At 41.3% G+C, this 24,669-nt stretch overlaps 2 protein-coding genes across 10 annotated transcripts in view; both read right to left on the bottom strand.

Moving 5' to 3' along the window:
* The window catches only part of sema4d (sema domain, immunoglobulin domain (Ig), transmembrane domain (TM) and short cytoplasmic domain, (semaphorin) 4D), an 86,662-nt gene extending 73,739 nt beyond the window's left edge, over positions 1 to 12,923 (bottom strand). For 3 of the 9 annotated variants that reach the window (XM_055864085.1, XM_055864089.1, XM_055864080.1), the window contains exon 1: positions 12,758 to 12,921. The gene's annotated coding sequence lies outside the window, so the exon portion shown is untranslated. The other 6 variants (XM_055864087.1, XM_055864086.1, XM_055864088.1 and 3 more) reach the window with 5 other exon arrangements.
* A 5,763-nt stretch (positions 12,924 to 18,686) lies between these two features.
* Positions 18,687 to 23,236, bottom strand: zgc:86839 (Cyclin-dependent kinases regulatory subunit 2-like). Its single transcript, XM_055864079.1, has 3 exons — positions 23,034 to 23,236; positions 19,869 to 19,996; positions 18,687 to 19,614 (listed from the first exon to the last, which is right to left on the bottom strand). The coding sequence occupies exons 1-3, from the start codon at positions 23,123 to 23,125 to the stop codon at positions 19,571 to 19,573; spliced, it is 264 nt and encodes an 87-aa protein (XP_055720054.1). The 5' UTR covers positions 23,126 to 23,236; the 3' UTR covers positions 18,687 to 19,570.
* Positions 23,237 to 24,669: the final 1,433 nt, after the last annotated feature.

The raw sequence follows: 24,669 nt of genomic DNA, 5'->3' as shown, positions 1-24,669 counted from the left end.
CAATTGATTGGACATTATTTGGAAAGGCACACACACACACCTGTCTATATAAGGTCCCACAGTTGTCAAACAAAAACCAAGCCATGAGGTCGAAGAAATTGTCCGTAGAGCTCCGAAACAGGATTGCGTCTAGGCACAGATCTGGGGAAGGGTACCAAAACATGTCTGCAGCATTGAAGGTCCCCACAAACAGTGGACTCCATCATTCTTAAATGGAAGAAGTTTAGAACCACCAAGATTCTTCCTAGATCTGGCCAAACTGAGCAATGGGGGGAGAAAGTCTCTGAAAGTCCTTGAGGCCCAGCCAGAGCCCGAACCCAAAGGACATATCAGGAGAGACCTGAAGAATAACTGTGCAGTGACACTCCCCATCCAACCTGAGAGGTCGAGAGGATCTGCAGAGAAGAATGGGAGAAACTCCCCAAATACAGGTGTGCCAAGTTTGTAGCGTCATACCCAAGAAAACTCGAGGCCATAATCGTTGTCAAAAGATGCAAATATTTCTAAAAACCTGTTTTTGCTTTGTCATTATGGGGTAGTGTGTGTAGATTGAGTGGGGGGGGGCTATTTAATACATTTTACAATAAGGCTGTAACGTAACAAAATGTGGATATAGTCAATGCACTGTAAATCCATATTGTCCACACCATATTTTGCGCCTCAGAAACACAGGGCAGGATCAACTAGGAAGTCATCATGTAATGTGAGCACCCACATCCTGGGGTTGAGGATGAACAGAAAGAAAGATCTGGGACAACAAAAAATTAATCAGGGTAATATGTGGGCAAGTCCAAGTTGTTATGATTTTAGAGGTTGTGTATGCCCAGTATAAAAAGCAAAACAGATCCTACTCAGAGGCTTGATAAATACAGACCCAGACAGCCTCTAGCTGTGGAACCTGGAGTCAATGGCTGGTTCTCGGGGGGGGGGCATCCTGGCTGGGTTGCCTGGCTGTCGTCTAGTGTTCCTGTCTGCCTCCGTCCACCTCGTTAGTAAGTTTAGGATGTCTGATGCAGTCTGCCTGCCCTGGGACGTGGCTTGAGATTAGATTCCTAATTAACAGCCATGTCTTAGGGCAGGTTGTCTGCCTCCAGTCCCCTCGGTGCTCCTCCCCGTCAAGACAGGCCCTCTCTTTACAATAACATAAGGCAGCAGAATGGCTGATATTCTTCAACTAGGTCTATGCTCCTGGTCCTACCTCTATGTCTATAACTCAGTAAAGCTCAAATCTTCTCTGCATTATACAGGCCTCCTTTTGATCTTTACGTCCACCCCAGCCCCTCCCCATAAGCAATTGAGCATTCAATTCTTCTGTAAAAAAAAAAATGTAAGAAAAGAAACATTGACCTGTGCCTGCCAACATTAGTATGGGTCTCTTGGGCAGGCAGATTAGACTACCCCAGAACGTGCGGGGCGATAAAATGTGCGGCAACCACCCTTTTCTCCAGTCAATTTCCTACTGCCCATAATGGAAAAGTTTGAAATATGCAGAGATAGCAGAGGGTTTTCCACAATGCAGTTGTTCATGAACCACTTGTCAAAGTGCTCAGTGATGCAAACACTAATGGAAAAATGGCAAGCGTTGCAGTTTGCCTTGCGGAGAGGAAATTCCATTAAGTACGTCCAAGGGGAAAAAGCAACTGTTAAAAGGGTAGGCCTGTTGAATTTTAAGAATACATCTTGAAAATCTGCATAGATGAATGCATAAATTCATTTCAGGTATCAAAGAGCTTCCAAAGAAACTCTGCAGACTTTGAAGTCAATCCAGTTCTATTCCTTTACCATGATCAACCATGATCTAGGTGAACGAAAACGTTCCATTTTACAAAGATCTGTCCAATAGAATTCATGGAGGCTCATCAAGACATGTGAATTTCACTACCACAGCAGGAATTCAAAAAGGGGCATATATATATATTTATTTATTTATTTTATGAACAAAAGGGGGGATCCAACCTACATCTCTGATAAACACAGACATACACACAAAAAAAGGATGTCAAGAATTTCTATTTGCATTTTCCACTCTGTACATGTACGATTAAATGGAAAATAATGAGGTGGTGTCAAATCACACATCACTTGATCCTTGTGATGTTCTAAGATGGCACATGAATGCCAAAAGGCTGCACGGCTATCTGTTCTGTGCTACCACTGCTATTTTGGGGAATTGAGAGCTCCGAGGCACGAGCCCAGAGTCTTTGAAGTGCAGCGATAGCACTTGAAAAGACGTTAACTGGCTTTGATCTTGTGAAGCAAGGCAACACTGACTGGGCTGGCTGCTGCGAACGAAGAGAGTATCCCCATACCCAATAATGAGGTGGAAAACAAGCATCTCTACAGGGAGAGACCAAAAATACCAGCTTCCTTGTCAGGGTAAAATAATAACACACAGCGACTAGCTTCACAACTTTTCCCATGTCCTGCTGTAACAAAACCTCAAAAAGGAATAGGTCACTTTAGCAAATAAATCTAATCTGTATAGCCTGGTAGAGGAAAGACAGAAAGGCTATTTCCTTTTAGAGCCTGTACAAATGTACCCCTTGCAGATCTAACTACCGGTAAATCAACAGTCAATAAGCTCATTTAAAAAAGGCATAAATATTAATGTAACTAAAGAGTAAGAATCAAGTGGAATACCTCACCACCGATAGTACAGTAGTGCTAAACAGTTTTAAAATCACATGCAGGCACCAGATTTCATTAGAAACATAAACACTGAATAATTCAACATCCAGAGAAAATACGTAAAAATACTAAAACCATATGATAAGCTTACTTCGAATGTGGAGCGTAGTAGTCGACTTCCAAAGACAAACTGATCATGACATGTTCTCAACAATAAAGAGTTATTGGTCACATTATGCTGCTAGCGTCCAGTGTCTGTTGTCCCATGCAAGTCCTGGTAGTATTTATGATATGGGACTCTTACCAAGCTCTGTAGCACAGTCAGTAGCTCCTCCAGCTGGGGAGAGTAGCAGTTGGAGGTGGCTCCTCTCTTCACAACCCCCTACCAAGATGTTAGCATGACCAGTGACAACACCGCTGACCATGACAAAGAGAAAAAAAAATACAAGCATCCACCAAAGGCAGTAGTCACCTCCTCTTTCCAGAGGCAGTAGTCACCTCTTTCCAGCCATACCGCTCCTTCCTTCTCACCAGCAACAATAAATTATTCAACCCAGTCTGTCTAAAAATGCGACAGAAATAAGAAGAGGGAAAGCCCCAGTCATCCAACACACAGAGAGCAGAGCAGCCTTGCCTCTTTGGCAGCCCTACCTTAACAATAGGAGTATCTAGTGGACTTGCCTGCCTTCTCTCTGTCAAGGCAGTCAAGCGGTGCACGTTGTGGAGCGATAGCGCTGAAATCTCTCTCGCCTCTGGAATGCACACAATTTCAGGAGGAGGAGGGGGAAGAGGGGTTTCTCTGAGTGAGTGTCTATTGTTTAAAAGGGTTGTTCTGCGACCCTTAGCAGGCAGGGTGAATGGGGATCAGTATTCCAGCTGCCCTCTTTCAGCAGTAAATCCTATTGTAACCCAAGGTGCTCTGGTGCTGCCACAGTGAGAGAAACAGGAGGGGGTTATATCGGACCATAATTTCACAGTGGTTAGTGTCCACCCACATGAGTAGAACACGTGTTATAGGTTAAAGATTGACAAGTTGTATGACAACGGTGTGGACGTCAGCTGCAAAGAGCGGTGGACATCCCAGTGACGGAATGTCCTGTACGTAGAAAACTCCACTTCTTTCAGCACTGAGCTTCCTGTTTCTCTCCTCTACCCTCCGTGATATCCAGCCTCTTGGCTTCAGCTGTTGGATCTCCGAGACTTTTCAATTTCGGAGTTCTGTTTTCCTTCGGGAAGAGGGCCAGGAGTTGCCAGGACAACCATAAATATTCTTGGAAATGGAAACCATTGTTACACTGAAGGCATTTGTAAGACTGAATGTTGCGATAATGGCCATAAAGTATAACACATGACAGTTGGGTTTCTTTTGCACATTTGCATCAAGCGGTTTTACACTGGATATAGGCTACCTTACATTAACTCAACGGTATTCTCAGCATTTCAGTTAGATCCTCCTTGGCTTATACCTATAGGCTCAATGTAGAATAATAACCTCTTGCTGTTCCCTCCGCTTCAATCTGATATGATGAGCACAACGTCTAAACCACCATAATGTTGTTTTGATGCTTCATTGATCATGGACAATTCATGTCACATGCATGGAAGTCACTGAGGCGATTTCATAGCAATATTTCTGATTTTCTAAAAGTTGCCAAGACATATCAATTGACAAGTGAATTTGAGCCTAGATGAGAGAAAAACAAATTATAAATAGGGAGTCGCAGTGCTGAAATGAGATCTGCCACAACTCCTCCATGTAAGTTGGCAGTTCTTGTAGTAGCAACTGAGTAGAGCAACTTCTCAAATAAAAGTAGTCGTACATACAACATACTGTGTCAATATGAGAGCTCCACGCCAATAGAAACAAAGAAAAGTGCAATATCTTGGTTTTTTTTGGTGTAGAAAGCAGCTGTGCAGGAAACCGAGATCAATCTTCAATATGTAGCTTCTTATCGTTTAATATGAAATCATATTTCTGCTAAATAGCAAGACAAACATTAAAACGGAATATTGAAGGATTCCGGAATGCAATGCAACACACTATTCCCAGAAGGCTCTGACAACAATGTAATTGTGTCTGTTGCAAGGAGCAGATGCTCCTCATGTTTGTGCCAATAGGAAATTATTCAAGCCTGGGTATGTTGGGGTGTGGGTGTGGCGGGGAAGAAGCAGAACTACCATCACAATCCTGTTGGAATGCAACATATTACCTAAAAACAGCTACAGTAAGTCCTCATGTTGCTCAGGTCCTTGAGTGCCAGGGGAACAGAGGTCATGCATATGTAAATAGGGGTGTATGATGACTTCATAGCACCGTTTACAGTGGCCTCCACAGCTGGGGGTAGAAGGCAGCTCACAACTGCTCTGGCTATTGCCAGTATAGCCTGGAATTCAAACGGATATGAAACTGCATATCTTGGTCCCCAAACCCAGCAGACCCAGTCCATTAAATGACCTGATGCAGGTCGACTTACTGCAGCAGGAAAGCTTGCGAAACACAAACCTGTGATCCAACTTGGCCGTGTTAGGTACCAAGCGGAAGAAAAGACTTAAAAACCTGAACTTGTCCAATAAGACCCTTGTTTCTGTTTTCCATTGCAAAATGTTTAAAAGTGATTTCAGTTGTGTACCGTAATAAACATGACCCTGTCCTCTGCTTTTGAGGTACTTACATGATTGGGGTTTGCCTCACTGGTAGCAGTGACATCGAGAACCCTCGTGTGCTAACGGCATATCCATGCAACCATGCACAAGCCCTCTGTCAGAGGCAATTTGAGCACTCACAACTTCAGACAAATAGTCTGGTCTCACAGACAAGGAGTACATAACTCCTGACAAGCAAAACAAACGCCATTTTTTTTCCACATAAAGTATAGTTGGAACAAAGATGCTTGAGTGATATAGAGCATCCCATTTCAGTCTTATTCCAACTAGCCGTAAATCAATTACCGGTGAAAAGTCCCTCAAATCTGAGTTGCGTGCTTCAATAGGTTCTGTCACAAGCAAGAGTATTCTATGTAATTCGATCTCAACTCGTTTGTGAGTCCTGTGCTTCCAATGATGTTGTTAACAAGGTGAACCTCAACGTCAAGACAACACACAGATGTTAGTCAATGAAAGGATTGCAAACGTTCAAAACATCATTAGCGTGTTTGAATTTTCACTGAATAAACCAAAACAATCTACTGCAATCAAGACCCAGAATAACCTTTCCTGACCTTTACTCTGAAATAACAAGACCTTAGGAAAGCAACTTGATATTGGAATTCAAGAAGTGAAACAAAATACCAAAGCAACGTATTTATGCATCAATGTTCTTGCATGACTTCTTCACTACAGTGAATTACCAATGACATAGCCTAAATCCATTTATTGATCCATCATTGATCCATCATGATGACTACTTGCGTGTTGCTTTGAAGTAGCCTCTCGAGTCGAAATAATTTACCAGCATGCATTTCAATGTTAAAGCGAAATCAGCCTCTTCTCCTGCTGGGAGGATTAAAGTAGAAGTTCACACACATATAATGTTGCGGATAAAGTTCGGAATTACACAATATCGGGTGTACAACATCTAAAAGAGCTAAACCACTATACGAAGAGATTAGATGTTTCTAAAATGACATGTCTGTTTTTGGAGTCTGATCATCTGTGGTCGCCATACTGTAGAACAAGCAATGAGGAAGTCTACTGTTGGTGGGATACATTTCTCAAAACCAAGTGGGGGGAAAAATAGATTTGATTCAAATCAGGTGAACTTCTCCTTTAAAATGGCAGCACTGTATTCTGATGGAGGCACAGAGTCCGACAAGAGACTGTTCTCTTCTCTGGAGTACCTGGCGCTCTATTGATGAGCTCTGAAAGCACTTGGCACACACAAGTCGGCAGGAGTCAACACAGCCCTTCTGTCACTAGTCCGTCTGTTGACAGACAGGGTCCTACATTGTCTAGTTGGGTTCACCGGGTGTGCTGAGAATCAGAAGTCATCATCAATATTCTAGATGTTTGAGTAGACAGTTCCCCATTCAAACCAAAGTTACCAAAAGCTGTCATCATATACTGTCCATAACCAGCTGATTAGTCTGTTTTCCAATGCCTTAGACGTGGCTCGTCAGATGTTGGTTTCATGTACAGTACCAGTCAAAGTTGACACCTACTCATTCAAGAGTTGTTTTATTTTTACTATATTGTAGAATAATAGTGAAGACATCACAACTCTGAAATAACATATGGAATCATGTAGCAATAAAAATAAATAAAAACGTGTTAAAATCAAAATATATTTTATATTTGAGATTCTTCAAAATAGCTACCCTTTGCCTTTACGACAGCTTAGCACACTCCTGGAACTCTAAACCAGCTTCATGCAAAATGCTTTTCCAACAGTCTTTCCAGTTCCCACAAATGCTGAGCACTTGTTGGCTGCTTTTCCTTCACTCTGCGGTCAATTTGGTTGAGGTTAGGTGATTGTGAAGGCCAGGCCATCTGATGCAGCACTCCATCACTCTTCTTCTTGATGAAATAGCCCTTACACAGCCTGGCGGTGTGTTGGGTTATTGTTCTGTTGAAAAACAAATGATCATCCCATCTGGTTTGCGCTCAGTGGGACTGCGTATCGCTGCAGAATGCTGTGGTAGCCATGCTGGTTAAGTGTGCCTTGAGTTCTAAATCACTGGCAGTGTCACCAGCAATGCACCACCACACCTCCTCCTCCATGCTTCACGGTGGGAACCACACAAGCGGAGACCTACTCTGCATCTCACAGACAGAGGTTAGAACCAAAAATCTCCAATTTGGACTCAGACCAAAGGACAGATTTCCACCAGTCTAACCAGTCCACCAGTCTCTTCACCAGTCCACCAGTCTCTTCTTCTCATTGGTGTCCTTTAGTAGTGGTTTCTTTGCAGCAATTCAAACATGAAGGCCTGATTCATGCAGTCTCCCCTGAACAGTTGATGTTGAGATGTGTCGGTTACTTGAACTCTGTGAAGCGTTTATTGGGACTGTAATCTGAGGTGCAGTTAAATAACATTTTGTGGCACATGCGCCGAATACAACAGGAGTAGACCTTAGCGTGAAACGCTTACTTACAAGCACTTAACCAACAATGAAGTTCAAGAAATAGAATTAAGATTTACTAAATAAACTAAAGTGAGAAGAAACATTTTTTATCTAAAAGTAACAAGAAAATGACATAACGAGGCACCGAGTCAATGTGCGGGAGTACAAGTTAATCAAGGTAATTCGTAAAGTAAAGTGACTAATGAACTTATCGTCTGCAGCAGAGGTAACTCTGGGTCTTCCTTTCCTGTGGCGGTCCTCATGAGAGCCAGTTTCATCATAGCGCTTGATGGTTTTTGCAACTGCACTTAAAATAAATGTTCTTGACATTTTCCAGATTACTTTAACCTTTTCTCAATAGGGGGTGCTGTTTGCACTTTGTAATAATTTCGTTCCCAAATTAAACCGCCTCGTACTCAATTCTTGCTTGTACAATATGCATATTATTATTACTATTGGATAGAAAACACTCTCTAGTTTCTAAAACCGTTTGAATTATATCTGTGAGTAAAACAGAACTCGAGTTGGAGCAATTTTCCTATGAGGAAGTGAGAAATCTGAAATTTGCAGGCTGTTCTGAGGTCGGTTTATTAATTTGCATGTATTCTATTGGTTGAGATGCACTGCATACGCCTTCCCCTGGATGTCAGCAAATAGTGAGAATTGGAATGGAGTTGCTAGGCAGATCTGAGGCCTTATAAATGGGCTGGCAACGTGGTGTACTCTTTTTTTCCCTTCGCCATGACGCAAGACAGACCTCAGGATGGCGTTCTGGAAAGCTACCGTTATAGGCCTTAGATATATCCGGCTCTGATTTTATTCGATATAGGTGTTAAAGACATCATAATGTTGTTATTTTAAACCGAGTTATATCAGTATATTGCGAGCTATTCTTGGTCTTCTACCAAATAAGGGTGGTATACAGAAGACAACCAGAAAGGTAGGGCTAAGTGTGCCTTGAATTCTAAATAAAATCACTGACAATGTCAACAGCAAAGCACCCCCAAACCATCACACCACCTCCTCCATACTTCACGGTGGGAACCACACATGCCGGAGATCATCCGTTCACCTACTCTGCGTCTCAAAGACACGACTGTTGGAACCAAAAATCTCTCATTTGTACTCATCAGACCAAAGGACTGATTTCCACCGGTCTAATGTCCATTGCTCGTGTTTCTTGGACCAAGCAAGTCTCTTCTTATTGGTGTCCTTTAGTAGTGGTTTCTTTGCAGCAGTTCGACCATGAAGGCCTGCTTCACACAGTCTCCTCTGAACAGTTGATGTAGAGATGTGTCCGTTACTTGAACACTGAAGCATTTATTTGGGCTGCAATTTGTGAGGCTGGTAACCCTAATAAACGTATCCTCTGCAGCAGAGTAACTATGGGTCTCCCTTTCCTGTGGCAGTCCTCATGAGAGCCAGTTTCATCATAGCGCCGGATGGTGTTTGCGACTGCACTTAAACTTTCTTAAAGTTCTTGAAATTTTCCGCATTGACCGACCTTCATGTCTTAAAGTAAATGGACTGTTATTTTGATTTGCTATTTTGAGCCGTTCTTGCCATAATATGGACTTGGTCTGTTACCAAATAGGGCTGTCTTCTGTATACCACCCCTACCTTGGCACAACACATTGGCTCAAACGCATTAAGGAAAGAAATTCCACAAATTAACAAGGCACACCTGTTAATGTCAATGCATTCCAGGTGTCTACCTCATTAATCTGTTTGAGAGAATGCCGAGAGTGTGCAAAGCTGTAATCAAGGCAAAGGGTGGCTACTTTGAAGAATCTCAAATATATTTTTTATTTGTTTAACACCATTTTGGTTACTACATGATTCCATGTGTTATTTCATAGTTTTGATGTCGTCACTATTATTCTACAATGTAGAAAATAGTAAAAAGAAAAACCATTGAATGAGTAGGTGTGTCCACACTTTTGACTGGTACTGAACCTCCACTGTTTATGAACAGCTACACACACACACACACACACACACACACACACACACACACACACACACACACACACACACAGCTTTAATGAACATTAATACTGCCACCTCAGACACTGTTTTATGATTGTCTGCTGGCTGGTAAATGTTCACAGCAATTTCCGGTCCTGCTCTAACAAAGAGCCAGAGGCACAGGGCCAGAGGGACAACCAGAGTGAAGTGCGAGTCCACCATTATATTGACAAGGTCCGGGTGGCTGCCATGCCTCACATGACCCAACACAGGACTGGAATCTAATTTGATGAGGCAGAATAATTACTATATTGAGGCCTTCAGGGGGGGACTTCCAATCAGACAGACAGAGCATAGCATTCCGTCAGTGGGTCTTCAAGCATTATAAATCAACGTTCAGAGTAATGAACCTGTGATGTATAAAATAATAATTTAGTGAAACATGAAATTAATTAGGTACATAACAGATGTGTTCATACAACGAAAGCATTTAGCTGCCTATCTGTCCTCAATGTAAGGATGCATTTCTCACACTTGATAGCTCATCCACAAGGTAGGTTACCTTCTATAGGCCTAACATTCTGTATGACTATTTGTTGTTGGCAGACAGTGTCCAATGTTATCTACTATCAATATCTCCACAGGCTTCACATTTGACAAGAAGCTAAAAGCTACACAGTCAACTGGGTGGCATGTAGCCTAGTGGTTAACAGCGTTGTGCCAGTAACCGACGGGTTGCTAGTTTCAATCCCCGAGCTGACTAGGTGAGAGAGAAAAAACTGTAGATGTTCCTTTGAGCAAGACACTTAACCCTAATTGCTCTTGTAAGTTACTCTGGATAAGAGTGTCTGCTAAATTACAAACATTTAACTTCCACATTTTCCTAAATTTGCTGGCAGGCTCCTGGACAAGCAACCAGGGGTACTAGCACCACTGGGGGTACTTGATTTATCCACAGGGGGTACTTGGAATGCAAAGGGGGGGGGGGGGGGGGGTACTATGGGCAGAGCAAAATTCAGTTGGTGGTACAGTAAACAAAAAAGGTTGGGAACTACTGCTATAGAGGACATTAATTTGAATGGCTTTGCATTGATATGCCTGAACTGGATAAGTTTCTCACTTTGTACTACTTCACTCCATATCACCCAGGAGATCTGCTGAACGAGTTACAAGATCAAGCCTTCCCAGTAATAAAAACCACTATCATTAAGAGAACTATGATTGATGTGCGTCTCAGCAGCATAATATACAGGTAACGCAGTGTTCTCTGTTGAGAGTATTCCAACGCCTATGCTCTTTGGTTTGACCCTAGCCTAGAAACTCGACAATGAAATTCATTGAATTCTACACCAGGCATTAATAAGTATTTGGATCACAACATCTACAAACCAGAATGTTCAATAAAATTACATTTGAACTTCACTGGTTGTAAATTTGGTTGGTCCTTTTGCAGGTAAGAATGTAAGACATGCTGTGTGTTATACAGTCCTTTAATTAGGCCACCATCTCCTTATACAGTCAACATTATTGCTCTTGTGCTAGTACTCATTAATTCTCATGCGGTTTATCATGGACAGTACATTAATTCACACATATTCTCTGTAAAGATACACACCCATCTCATATATCCTCTGGAAGCTGCCTTATTCCTGCCAGTGAGTCCCTGGAGCACCGCTCTTTTTTACTGGTAGTGCGTGGCCAACATGAAAATACCTACATGAGACGCATGCATACTTGCCGAGTTCGTGCACGCGTTTACATGGTTCTGCGCATGCTTCAAGTGAAAGAAATCTGAACTCACTACCTGCTGTAAAGTAAGTTAAAATATGATTGTATTCAATATTCTGGCTTGTATAGGTCGTGAGACGTGAGAGGAAACGTTCCTGGTCCAACCGCTAATTTATGCCAGGCTTTGAATCCAATGCAATACAACGCCGGGTCTCCAGGCTAGTTCAACCAATTATATACATAAACCCTGGATTGCTGATGCTATGTATTGGCCATTGTGAGGCTTTGAAGCCAACGGTTGGCACTCCACAGGAGCAGTCCTCCATAGGAATTAATGGAATTTTACAGTATTTCAATTAAATGTCTCAATGACAAAAGTGTAATTTTTTGTATACTTTAAAATGAACATTTTAATTTGTGTTTATTTCACATATAATTCAAAAGTATGCATTAATGAGTATTTAATAGAATAAACGTGGCAAAAACGAATGTAGACATTAATAAATTCACTTCTATAACTTCCAAGATGTTTTACAATGGTGATAGGTGCCAAGATGGAGGCACGGTAGCTTCAACCTAGTCATCTAGTGTATCTATTTATATAAAATCATTTAATTCCACCACTGTAATCTCAAACTGTTACGTGGATAGGCTTTCCTTATCTCCCATTTCAATACAAATATTTTGTTGTTCAAATGAATGAGCGCCCTTCATTTATACGTGCATCGCTAGCAACCCCGGAATGACCCTGAGAACTCATTAAACATGGGGAGAGATTTTAATCTTTAAAAGTCTCTTGACTAAATAATAATAATAATTCTCTAACTGAAACAATTTTACGCTAACTTCGTAATTTATATGAGGTGAGACGCTGCTGTGGCTACATAGAAACAAACGTGTATTTGCTAAAGTTTTTATATTAAAAAGCACGAAATAAAATGTACAAGCCTTCCTTGAAAATGATTTAGTTGGTGATGACAACCTACACACGATTTCAGTCTGATTAAGGCAAGTCAACAAAAGTGCACTTTTATTTTACAGGAAAATCGATCTTTCAGAAGCATTTATTAATGTAACTAGATCGCAAACGTCAAAAGAAATAGTAAAGCTGTAGTAAATTCGTTACAAAATAAACAACCTGTTGTAACAAGTGTAAGGCGAACTAAAAGCTCCAACCCCTCAAATATAGACATTTATCCAACCCTACTCACTGAGTGAGCAGCATGCATGACCGCAAGGCAAGCTCAGATACCAGAGCTTGCCTTGCAACAACCCGCACTAGATAAAGTTTCAACAAATGCTCAATAAAACATATCCGTATCACGAATTAAACGGTGCATTGATCTAAACATAAAATCAATCTTTGACTTACTTGGTAAAAAATATCCTCTTTGTCTGGGTCGTTAAAATAGTTGACCGTGGTTGCCGGAGCTTGTCAAGTTTGTCGCTGTGGCTCACAGCATGGCGGGTGTGACCTGTGTGTGCTGCTGCGAATTCAAAAATCCTTTCTCAGCAGTGATATCAGTCGAGATAGAGAGGGGGGTGGGACAGGGAAAGGCATTATGCAAACAAGCAAGGTATGTCTCCAGAGGGCACTGATGGCGCTTGTGAGAGAGAGTGGCACAAAGCCTGCTGTTGTTACCCATTTGATACAGTCTATACGGTTGTTACAAATAACATTATCTTTGAAAGTTATTATGATACATAGGCCTAGCAGATAATGCAGTTTATTTAACACCTTGGGAAAAAAAGATAATTGATGACAGAGGAATTTAAATGTTTTCGCAAATTCAATTTATAATAGAATAGAACAGACTCAAACCTCCAAATGTGCGTCTGCATGGACTCACTAATGTCTAGACTTTACTTTTGACCAAAACTTTGGGGGAGGGGGGGAATCCTTGGACAGCTATTCACAGACATTCTAGTGAATGGGTTGGAAAGGTCATTATTATGGGTCAAAGGTTATGCAACATTTCCTCAAATGGAGCAGTGAATCAAAAACACAGTAAAGCCAGACAAACCGTCCCTTGTCTTATGGTCCAAAGAAGGGGGTGGAGAGGGCCGAGTGCCGGGGGTTCCAACCCCAGACTCCTTCAAGTGGTGGCTTGGGCTAAACACAATCACATCTTTCAGCCGTGGAGCTTCTCTACTCTTGATGAAATGGGGTTGTGAAGTGTGAACAAAGTACTGTTGAAATATATCCAGTATTCCAATAGCCTATCTAAATGAATTATTATTTTCCCCTCGTCCCTTAGTCTAACTTAAATTCCATACGCTCCATCTGTATAATGGCATAGTATTCCTACATGTCTTTTAGTTTAATGGTCAGAATATACAGTACGTGTTTTCCTTCTACATTGATTTTTCAGCTATATCTTCACGACATACAGCTAAACGTAAATGTCACATTATATTTCTTCACCTTTATCTTTCAGACTTAGGTCCTTGTTTTGAGAAGATAATTGTAGTATGTTGTTGGTAAGATGTAACCCCTCTTTTACACACTATCATTGAGATATACAGTAAGTCATATAACCTAGTCCAATCACAGTCCTATCAGCCCCTGTAGTATTTAGAGCAGAGGAGGCTGGTGGGAGGAGCTATAGGAGGATGGATCATTATAATGGCTGGAATGGAATAAATGGAATGGTATCAAACACATGTGAACCAAGTTTGACTCCGTTCCATGTATCCCATTTCAGCCATTACAATGAGCCCATCCTCCTATAGCTCCTCCCACCAGCCTCCTCTGATCTTGCTCTTACTTTAAATGGCTCCCTGTGTTAGTGGTACCGTAAGTGCTGCCCAAAATGAATATAAAAAGCAGCTGTGGTAATCTTCATTAACTATGTGACATGTGTTGATTAAGAGAAAACAGGTGACTATGGAATGTTTGTTGGAACCAGTCCCCAAACGCAATTAAGAGTCTGCTGATTTGTACAGATGTGCATTCTAGAATCTAGATCCCTCCCATTGCCTTCTAGATCTCTCCCTGTAGATTCTAGATCTATCCTCCACATATAATAATAATAATTTATTTAACTTTCATAGCGGTATTCATTACATAAAGAACCTCAAAAAGCTTTAAAACAACACAAAAACAGGATGGTAAAGTACATGGCTTTGAGTAATCATCGGAGGGAGGGGGTCAAAGGGGAGAGCAAGCAAAGATGGTCTCTGGAGCAAGTCCAGGGGAAGGCAAGCAGCACGGTGTCTTCAAGGTGGTGTCTGGAGCAAGTCCAGGGGAAGGCAAGCAGCACGGTGTCATCAAGGTGGTGTCTGGAGCAAGTCCAGGGGAAGGCAGGCAGCACGGTGTCATCAAGGTGGTCTCTGGAGCAAGTCCAGGGGATGCAAGCAGCACGGTGTCATCAAGGTGGTGTCTGGAGCAAGTCCAGGGGAAGGCAGGCAGCACGGTGTCATCAAGGTGGTGTCTGGAGCAAGTCTAGGGGAAGGCAGGCAGCACGGTGTCATCAAGGTGGTCTCTGGAGCAAGTCCAGGGGATGCAAGCAGCACGGTGTCATCAAGGTGGTCTCTGGAGCAAGTCCAGGGGAAGGCAGGCAGCACGGTGTCATCAAGGTGGTGTCTGGAGCAAGTCCAGGGCGAGGCAAGCAGCACGGTGTCATAAAGATGTCTCACTGTCTTTGCCGTCTGTGTGGCTTCTCCATAGTAGGACTCTGATTAAGTTTGAGCTCAGCCACTGCAGTTCATGGACTCCGTAGTAGGTGTAGCCAGCTAGCTGGTCCTTCACTACTACCAAAATGAAGCCCCCAAGGGTGAAGATATATCTCTGAAACTGGAAACACTTATCTCCCTCACTAGCTTTAAGCACCAGCTGTCAGAGCAGCTCATAGATTACTGCACCTGTACATAGCCCATCTATAATTTAGCCCAAACAACTACCTCTTTACCTACTGTATTTATTTATTTTGCTCCTTTGCACCCCATTATTTCTATCTCTACTTAGCACCTTCTTCCACTGCAAACCAACCATTCCAGTGTTTTTTTACTTGCTATATTGTATTTACTTCACCACCATGGCCTTTTTATATTTTTATTTATTTATATATATATTTTGTTTGCCTTCACCTCCCTTATCTCACCTCACTTGCTCATATTGTATATAGACTTATTTTTCACTGTATTATTGACTGTATGTTTGTTTTACTCCATGTGTAACTATGTGTTGTTGTATGTGCCGAACTGCTTTGCTTTATCTTGGCCAGGTCGCAATTGTAAATGAGAACGTGTTCTCAATTTGCCTACCTGGTTAAATAAAGGTGAAATAAAAAAATAAATAAAAAATATGGCAGTCACGTGGCCAGAAAGCACACCACATTTCAATAATTAAAGGAGATCTGCTTGGATAGGATGCATTTTTGGGAATATTTTTATTTTGTACAGGTTTTCTTTTTTCTCTCTCTGTCAATTAGGTTAGTATTGTGGAGTAACTACAATGTTGTTGATCCATCCTCAGTTTTCTCCTATCACAGCCATTATTTAAACTATTTAACTCTTTTAAGTCACCATTGGCCTCATGGTGAAATCCCTGAGAGGTTTCCTTCCTCATCGGCAACTGAGTTAGGAAGGACGCCTCTATCTTTGTAGTGACTGGGTGCATTGATACATACAGTGCCTTCGGAAAGTATTCAGACCCCTTGAATTTTTCCACATTTTGTTACGTTACAGCCTTATTCTTAAATGGATTACATGTTTTTCCCTCAGCTATCTACACACAATACCCATAATGACAAAGTGAAAACAGGTTTTAAGATTTTTTTTTTTAAATGTATAAAAGATAAAAAAAGAATTCAGACCCTTTGCTATGAGACTCAAAATTGACCAAGAGCACGATGGTCACTTTAACAGATCTCTAGAGTTCCTCTGTGGAGATGGGAGAAGCTTCCAGAAGGATAACCATCTCTGCAGCCACCAATCAGGCCTTTATGGTAGAGTGGCCAGACAGAAGCCACTCCTCAGTCAAAGGCACATGACAGCCCACTTGGAGTTTGCAAAATGACACCTAAAGACTCTCAGACCATGAGAAAGATGATTCTCTGGTCTGATGAAACCAAGATTGAACTCTTTGGCCTGAATGCCAAGCATCACGTCTGGAGGAAACCAGGCACCATGCCTACGGTGAAGTATGATGGTGGCAGCATCATGGTGTGGGGATGTTTTTCAGCGGCAGGGACTGGGAGACTAGTCAGGACCGAGGCAAAGATGAACGGAGCAGAATACAGAGGGATCCTTGATGAAAACCTGCTCCAGAGCACTCAGGACCTTAGACTGGGGCGAAGGTTCTCCTTCCAACAGGACAACAACCCTAAGCACAAAACCAAGACAACGCAGGAGTGTCTTCGGGATGAGTCTCTGAATGTTCTGGAGTGGCCCCGCCAGAGCCTGGACTTGAACCCGATCGAACATCTTTGAAGAGACCTGAAAATAGCTGTGTAGCAACGCTCCCCATCCATCCTGACAGAGCTTGAGAGGATCTGCAGAGAAGAATGGGAGAAACTCCCCAAATACAGGTGTGCCAAGCTTGTAGCGTCATACCCACGAAGACTCAAGGCTGTAATCGCTGCCAAAGATGCTTCAACAAAGTACTGAGGAAAGGGCCTGAATACTTATGTAAATGTAATATTTAGTTACATTGTTTTTATTTTAATTGGCTAACATTTCTAAAAACCTGTTTTTTCTTTGTCATTATGGGGTATTGTGTGTAGATTGATGAGGAAAAAAACAATTTAATCCATTTTAGAATAAGGCTGTAACGTAACAAAATGTGGAAAAAGTCAATGTTGTGAATACTTTCTGAATGTACTGTGTATGAGTGATAAAGTAATGTCACCCGTCATTTGCTCTGTTAACCTTTGGAATTACTTCAATAGCAAGTGTGTGGTGGGGGGGGGGGGGGGTCTACGTTAAGGGTGTGATCTCCACGCCAGAGCCACACTCTTCAGATATGCCAGTGAACAAGGCAATATATAGTCTTGTTGGTGTGTCCATGCTGCAGACAGATACATCACTGGAATAAATCGTACTAGAAGAAGTTGTTATGCAGGAAAACAAAATGTGTTTGCATCATTATGTACTGACTACAGACACACTGACTACAGACACACTGACTACAGACACACTGACTACAGAAACACTGACTACAGACACACTGACTAGACACACTGACTACAGAAACACTGACTACAGACACACCGACTACAGACACACGTTACTGTCCTTCTGTGTTTTTATTGTGCTTCAACTTTTTAGAGAGACAACGTTTAAGTCAAGTGGTTTCAAAGTTAAAGTGGTGTCGAAGACAAAATGTCAGAAACGTGTTTGTATCAGGGCATGTAGATGTTTGTGGAAGTGTGACTATGTTAGGGAACCTTAGGGCAGACCAAGAGATCACTGTGGGTGATGTGCTCTATTATTCATGTAATTGAACCTCAAAATTATCTGGTGCAGAAAATGAGGTTAAAACGTAGTGTGTGTGTGTGTGTGCAGTGCTTGTGTGCGAGAACGATATGATAGGTTATGACTCATACTGTAATGACAGGGTCCCTCTGAAAAACTTGAAATGCTTGAAAAAATATTTTCCACTGTTTAAAAGCCAGATCATATTATATATTTAATATAGTTATTCTGCCACAGCCATCTGGAGTATTCCAGATATGAACTAGACACCATGCTAAATCTATGTTGCCTGCAGCCACGGCATGCCTTCACTCTCAATAACATGAGCACTGCACCCACAGAACAACACTCACAACGTTCATAAAAAGCAAGACAATCAAAATGGCCTTGGTACAGAGTAAATGATCAATCCAGTCAAGAATTGACCTACTCAGGCACATAAATTAGAGGTAAACTGCATAATCTGCAGTTAACCTCTAACCACAAAGCATTGCCTATATACATTATTTTGGTAAGGCATTTATTGTAAAGCGAAAGCTGTTTACTTCATAGAATACTTTTTTTTTTTGTCTGTATTTCAATCATCCTCACTGTTGCACCAACCACCAACACACTGACACTCAGCAGTTATTCACCAGAAATATTATAGCCAAACACAGCCATCTAAATGATAGTACACCAACTATGTAAAAGTGGTATCCTGCGTAATGCAAAATGTAATGCAAAATTACAGTTTGTTTCTTTTTATGTAGACCTACACCTCAATATTGGACAGGTATGTACCAATAAGTTCCCGTCTTCGCCAATGCCCTATTTTAACATGTCCTATAGCACCATCTCATGGCCAAAAGCTTACAACACAACATTTCTGCAGGACCAAGTAACCAATTTTAAAAAATATATTTATTCTCATCAAAAGTAATGACATTCAAAAAAGGCAACAGCCAAACACCATAGATTGATTTAGGCTCAAAGAGTGACAAACGTCTTCTTTCATACCATTGTGTTAAGTGATACCAAAGAAATGGGTCTGGTTGTCAATCACAAATGATAAGTTTGCATTACAGACTGATGATATCAACAGTGGTTCAGTAGCGGTGCAGTTCAGAGGCTGTACGGCTCTATCAACAGTTATGATCACAAATACACGAGCTGAAAAATAAACATGTATGACTGGCCACCAAAAGTGGCCTGGCTGGCTACTTGTGCTGCCCGCATTCCAGTGGACAGTAGATAGAAAACAGGTACTTTGGAGAACCTGGAACAAGCATACAAGCAAACACCATCTTTACTGGGCTTTCAAATCAGAGTTGACTTTATGTACAAAAAGCTAGTCAATACCGTCTGGGTGCACCTACTTATAAATCCATTCAGTTAGAAAATAGAAAACACAGTACATATCATTAGACATAGAGAAGTGAGCACATGTAGCCGTTTGGGAAGGCCATACAACAATTATATTAAAGTGATAGAAAAACAACATGTTATGTCAATAACACGTTACTCAATACTTTATTTCAACACCTGATCAAAAGGTCGATATTCATCCTATGCACTTTGGTATTAGTGTAGTACTAGTAGCAACATATTGGTGATGTATGATATCCATTAAATGCCACAGTGACAGAACATTCACCTCCTCCATACAATCAGACTGAGCTTGGTTGCTGAGACAAATACAGCTTCATGCACAGCAGACAATATAACTTGTAGGGGAGGAAGTATTCAATGAATATCACGGAATGTTGACAGGAAGGAACGTTCCAGATCAGTTCTTCGGGAGTGGTCGTCTAAATAGGAGAATGTGAGGCTCTGAAAGAAAAAATAATATATATATATTTAAAAAAAAATATGAATTGACTTACAAGTTACAAACCCTTTACATATAGTCTACGCTTAGCCTGGTCCTAGATCTGTTTGTGCCGTCTTGCCAACTCCTTTGGGTCACTCACTGTCATGCCAAGCACGATAACAGAAAATTGTCAAGAAAAAACAAGCCTTGGGACCAGGCTATTTGCCTTGAGACATGATTGATGTGGTGTAGACAAAGAATTTAGGGTGCAAACCAGGTTCATGGATCATATAGTGCACCCATCCAAGAGACTGCTGCACTCCCATTCGCCTCCACTCATCCTCAGACATCAGGTGGGATTTGGGGACTTGTTTCACCATCTCCCGCGGCAACACAACATGTCTGTTGGAAGAGCAAGTAGAGCAACAGTAAACACATTTTTACTGTAGTAAATAATGTATTCAAAGTCCATATAGTTTGAATATTTTCTAAAAGTACTGGTTAGTGGTTATGTACTTTATAACCTAAAACCAGTGCGAGTTCATCTTTAGACTGTAGCTAGCTAGGCCTATCCAACTGAATGAAACAATAAAAGAGGCTAAGATTCGACATTAGATATTGGTAGGTAACAGTTAAAGTAGCTAGCTACACCACCAATTCCAATCATCATGAACTGGTTATTAATGGAATTATCAATTGAAAGCTGAAACTTTATCAAAGACTGTATGAATAGACAAAGCTATCGATCAAGTGACACCATTCATTCATTGTGTGAAAACTCAATAGCTCATTTGAAGCATCTCAGGTGGGAGATTTATGTAGACATTCAATGATTAGTTTGAGCTACTCGAGTGGCGCAGCGCTCTAAGGCACTGCAGTGCTAGAGGCGTCACTAGACACCCTGGTTCGAATCCAGGCTGTGTCACAACCGGCCGTGATTGGGATTCCCATAGGGCGGCGCACAATTGGACCAGCTTTGTTTGGATTTGGCTGGGGTACGTAGGCCGTCATTGTAAATAAGAATGTGTTCTTAACTGACTTAGTTAAATAAAAGGTGAAATACTCCACGAAATGTTGTTGCAGCCTAGCTCAGTGCTGCCCCCTCTCATTGAGTGTCTCAAGTTAAAGGCTGACCGGGGTACTGCAAGCTACCGTTAGCTACTAAATTACCCTTAACTTTTTTTTCTCTGTGATTTTAAAATAAATCAGGACATACATCTGGTGTAATAGAAGCAATTATTGGTTTTGTGATTGTCTTCTAAATTGTTATTTACAGCAAGACTGACCACAAAGATTTTCCCTTCACTAGAATGGGGGGGGATCCTGTTTTCTGCAATGCCTGCATAACCGCAGTCGGCCTTGAACTTTGTGACTTCAACGAGAGGGGGCAGTCATTTACCCCTAACTTACACCAAGGGTGGTAAGCAGTAGCTCTATCACTATGGTCCCAATATCTAGGTCCATAGATGATATGAAAGAGAATGTGAAGGAAGGCAGTGATTGAGGTCAAAAGGGTTATCAGTAGGAAAGAGGGTCAAAGAAGTGAAAGCCAATCAGTGCTGCTGAGGGTTGAGGGTTTTGCCTGGAAAAGTACAGATAGGATTCCTTAGTTTCAATGTATGAGAATTTGTCCCATCCCCATTGTGGTGTTTTAAATGCCAAAGAATGCGACATGTAGCTGTTCAATGTGAAGAAAGGAAAAGATGTGCCAAGTGTGGAAGGGAACATGATTATGGTGAATGTGGGAGCAATGTGAAGGTTATTTGTTGTAATTGTGGTGGGGGGAACATAGTGCAGCAATTTGGTAGATGCCAGGTACAGAGAGAGGCTCAGAGATATCGAATCAGTCATGCTATATCATATGCAGGGGCTTTAAGACAGATTGGTGGAACTACAGTGTGGAATGATTGCTCTTCCATGGCTACTCCTGTACTACCTAATGTCAGGGGCTGGTGTTTCTGCTGATCCTGGCATGGTTGAGGCATGTTCAGAAATCTAGTGCTCATGAATGTACAGTGTCAAAGGACACTTTCATAATGAATAAAGTTGACTTCATAGCTTTTATTGGTAAGGTTATCAAAATGACTTGGGTTGTGGAAAGCAGAAATGGCAGGTTAAAGGTTATGGTGGAGATGGCAAGAGATATTGGGGGTAAACAGATGTAACTGTTGAAATGGTTGTTGACATGCTGAACAACAAGGGTGGAGTGTTTCAGCATGATATAGATTAAGTTTAATAGGGTAGGGGGGTGTGGTAGAAGTTAGTAGGGATTTATTTGTTTTTTATTTTCATGGTAGTACAGAATTGGGCAGATCACGAGTGGTCGTACATTCCAGCACAGTAGGTGGCAGCATGCACTTCAACGATTGCGCCAATCCACCCGCATGCTTGTAGTGGAGATCTGACGCATGCGCATGGATATGGCGGTAAGCAAAGTGCTCATACGTCTTATTTTGTATTTTGACAGCAGGCATATAGATAAATGTTTGTCTCTACTCTACCGACATCTTAACTTTAGCTACTTACAAAAGTATATTGAAGTTAGTCATTAAACACATTTCCCTCAATGGGAGAATAGTGAGTACGCATCTGAACAACGTCCTGGACCAGAGCTAACAAAGTAGTAGCACAGAACAATGAGACAGATATTTCACCGGATGTATTAGTGTGAAGCATCCAGTTGGGGTTTCCAACCGGATGAGAGGAAGCCCTTTGGCCTGCAGTGTGAGAAGATGGAATTTGGCCGACATTCTGCTTATTCTCTCATCGATAAAACATTTGATCAACAGTTTTCTGTTTCTAAAACTAGAATATGTTACGACAGAGTGGTGAAATTTTTGTAAACTTCACCCTTTGACAAAGTAAAAAAGAAGCGTTGTTTACAAGGAGTGCAAGAGCAAATTGAGTTTATGCACACGCGCACTTCAGAGAAATATGCTAATAATTATTAGAATGGGCCAATAGGCTCTCGCTAGTTCGTACTTGCCTCTGCCCACTATGATTAATACTATATATGGTAGTATTACTAGTAGCAGCAAAGATGGAAGTAGTCTACTTAACTCAAAACGTTAACTACCTAGCTAGATATTAACAGTTCACTGGAGTAATTTTAAATATAAAAAAGGACGAACGACAGTAGTTGGTAGCTAAGCCATTTTCGGCTCAGACAATATAAAGTTGGCTAGCTAGTTATTCGTGTGGTTTGCGTATTGCTGCCTTTCACAGTTCGGAAAGTGAACTAGATACATTTTGTCCACTATTTTTTTTTTTAATGGGGGAGAGAAATTGCATCACCATCTTACTGTAGATATATAACCCGTCCCACTACTTTGGTCCTTACAGATCCTGGCTAGTTAGTTAAACCATACACGCTAATAGTAACTACCAGCTAACGTTAGCTAGCGAGCCAAGTTAATACAGGATCAGGAAGCGAACATACCTGTATTCATAGTGTTCGTCGTTATATTTGTCTGAGTAGTAGATTTGTTTGTGTGACATATTGCCAATAAACAACTTTGACAGTATACACATACAATTCCACTGCACTTTGTTAGAAAGTATTCCACGAACGTCCCCACTGCTAGCTTCGTTGCAACACGTTTGGCTAACCGATTCAAACCTATGGGAGGAAAAAAAAAAGCCTTACCAAGCCACTGATTGGATAAAAAGGTATCACATGACAATAACTAAGCCTGTGCAGGTCCAATGAGGGAAAATGTCCACACTAGGCAAATCAAGTGCCTAAATTACGCCATTAACAACAATATATTTACGTTCATCAAATAATTGTGATAGTTTTTATAGCTATGTTTTCATTCACTTTGCAGCTGCGTCCTGCAACATTGTAACGAATGATGGAACGTACAACTTCAGCAGCCGTAGAACTCTGATAGCACCTAGCAGTGATAGCCATATTCTATCATCAGAGAGGAAGAGACAAAGCTAGAGGGTTTACTCCGCCAAAGACGGATATAGTGACAAGATACATATCTCTCCGCCCTAACAATGGGAGTCGTTGTCCACAAAGCGGCACGGTGGGCTGTCAAGCTCCCGCCTATCCTTTCTTTCGATTGGTGGAAACATCTCATTATTGTAAATCATTTTTGAATATGTCTGACAAAGTGAAAATGTAGAGTTTCTATCAACCTCATTCGTGCTTCGCATAATGTAGATATCAAAGAACACCGCTATTCGCGGGCGGTGTAGTTGGGGAAACCGTTCACTTCAGAAAAAGGTGTGATATTAATTAAGTTTATCGCTGTTAAGACACTGATGCCCTTTGCAACCACGTACCTATGTGAGAGTGGATTCTCGGCCTTCACTAGCATGAAAACTAAATACAGGCACAGACTGTGTGGAAAATGATTTAAGACTGAGACTCTCTAATATACAACCCAACATTGCAGAGTTATGTGCATCCTTTCAAGCACACCCTTAACTTGTGGTGAGTTATTGTCAAGAGAATTATGTTCTCGATGTTCTTAAACCAATTCAATTAAACTACTCAGTCTGCTAATCAGGATTTGTAAGATATTGATTGAAATGAAACAGACGGAGGCCCAGCTAAAATAGTCAAATAAGGTTTATTCACGAGAGCGCTGGTTAGTTGTACAAAACCATTCATTTTATACTAGCTCCTTACGCACATACTCTTGCACACAAACAGAATTCATACGCACATACATTTGCACACAAACAGTAGGTATCTTACGCATGTACTGTACTGCTACCCAGCCGACAAAGATTAGGGACCGTGAGAATCACTCCCTGTCCTTTCCCAAATCTCTCAGTGGCCCCTAGCCAAGTTCGGCACCGAATCTTGCTCAGACAGTCTGTGTTTAAGACACTTTAGAGACATATTGTTTTACCCTAATTCTGACTAAAACTACACACATCATGACTAAAACTACACACATAATTTATTATAATTTTATTGACTAACACTACACAAACCCATCAGATAATAAATGCATGATTCTAATCAATTTCATACAGTTCTAAGGTTTTAAAGTGGGAATTATTTCATCATTATCTTTCAACATTTAAATTACTTTAACAGTTATTCACAAATTTCT

The sequence above is a fragment of the Salvelinus fontinalis genome, chromosome 2, assembly GCF_029448725.1.
Source record: "Salvelinus fontinalis isolate EN_2023a chromosome 2, ASM2944872v1, whole genome shotgun sequence".
NCBI lineage: Eukaryota > Metazoa > Chordata > Actinopteri > Salmoniformes > Salmonidae > Salvelinus > Salvelinus fontinalis.
This window is presented reverse-complemented; position numbering and strand designations above follow the sequence as displayed.

Coding starts and splice junctions, on each gene's coding strand:
- zgc:86839 (XM_055864079.1), bottom strand. CDS start 23,125: ATGTGTATACTGTCAAAGTTGTTTATTGGCAATATGTCACACAAACAA. Junction 19,997..23,033: donor GACGAACACTATGAATACAG/GTATGTTCGCTT, acceptor CTCTTCCAACAG/ACATGTTGTGTTGCCGCGGG. Junction 19,615..19,868: donor CTATATGATCCATGAACCTG/GTTTGCACCCTA, acceptor TTTTTCTTTCAG/AGCCTCACATTCTCCTATTT.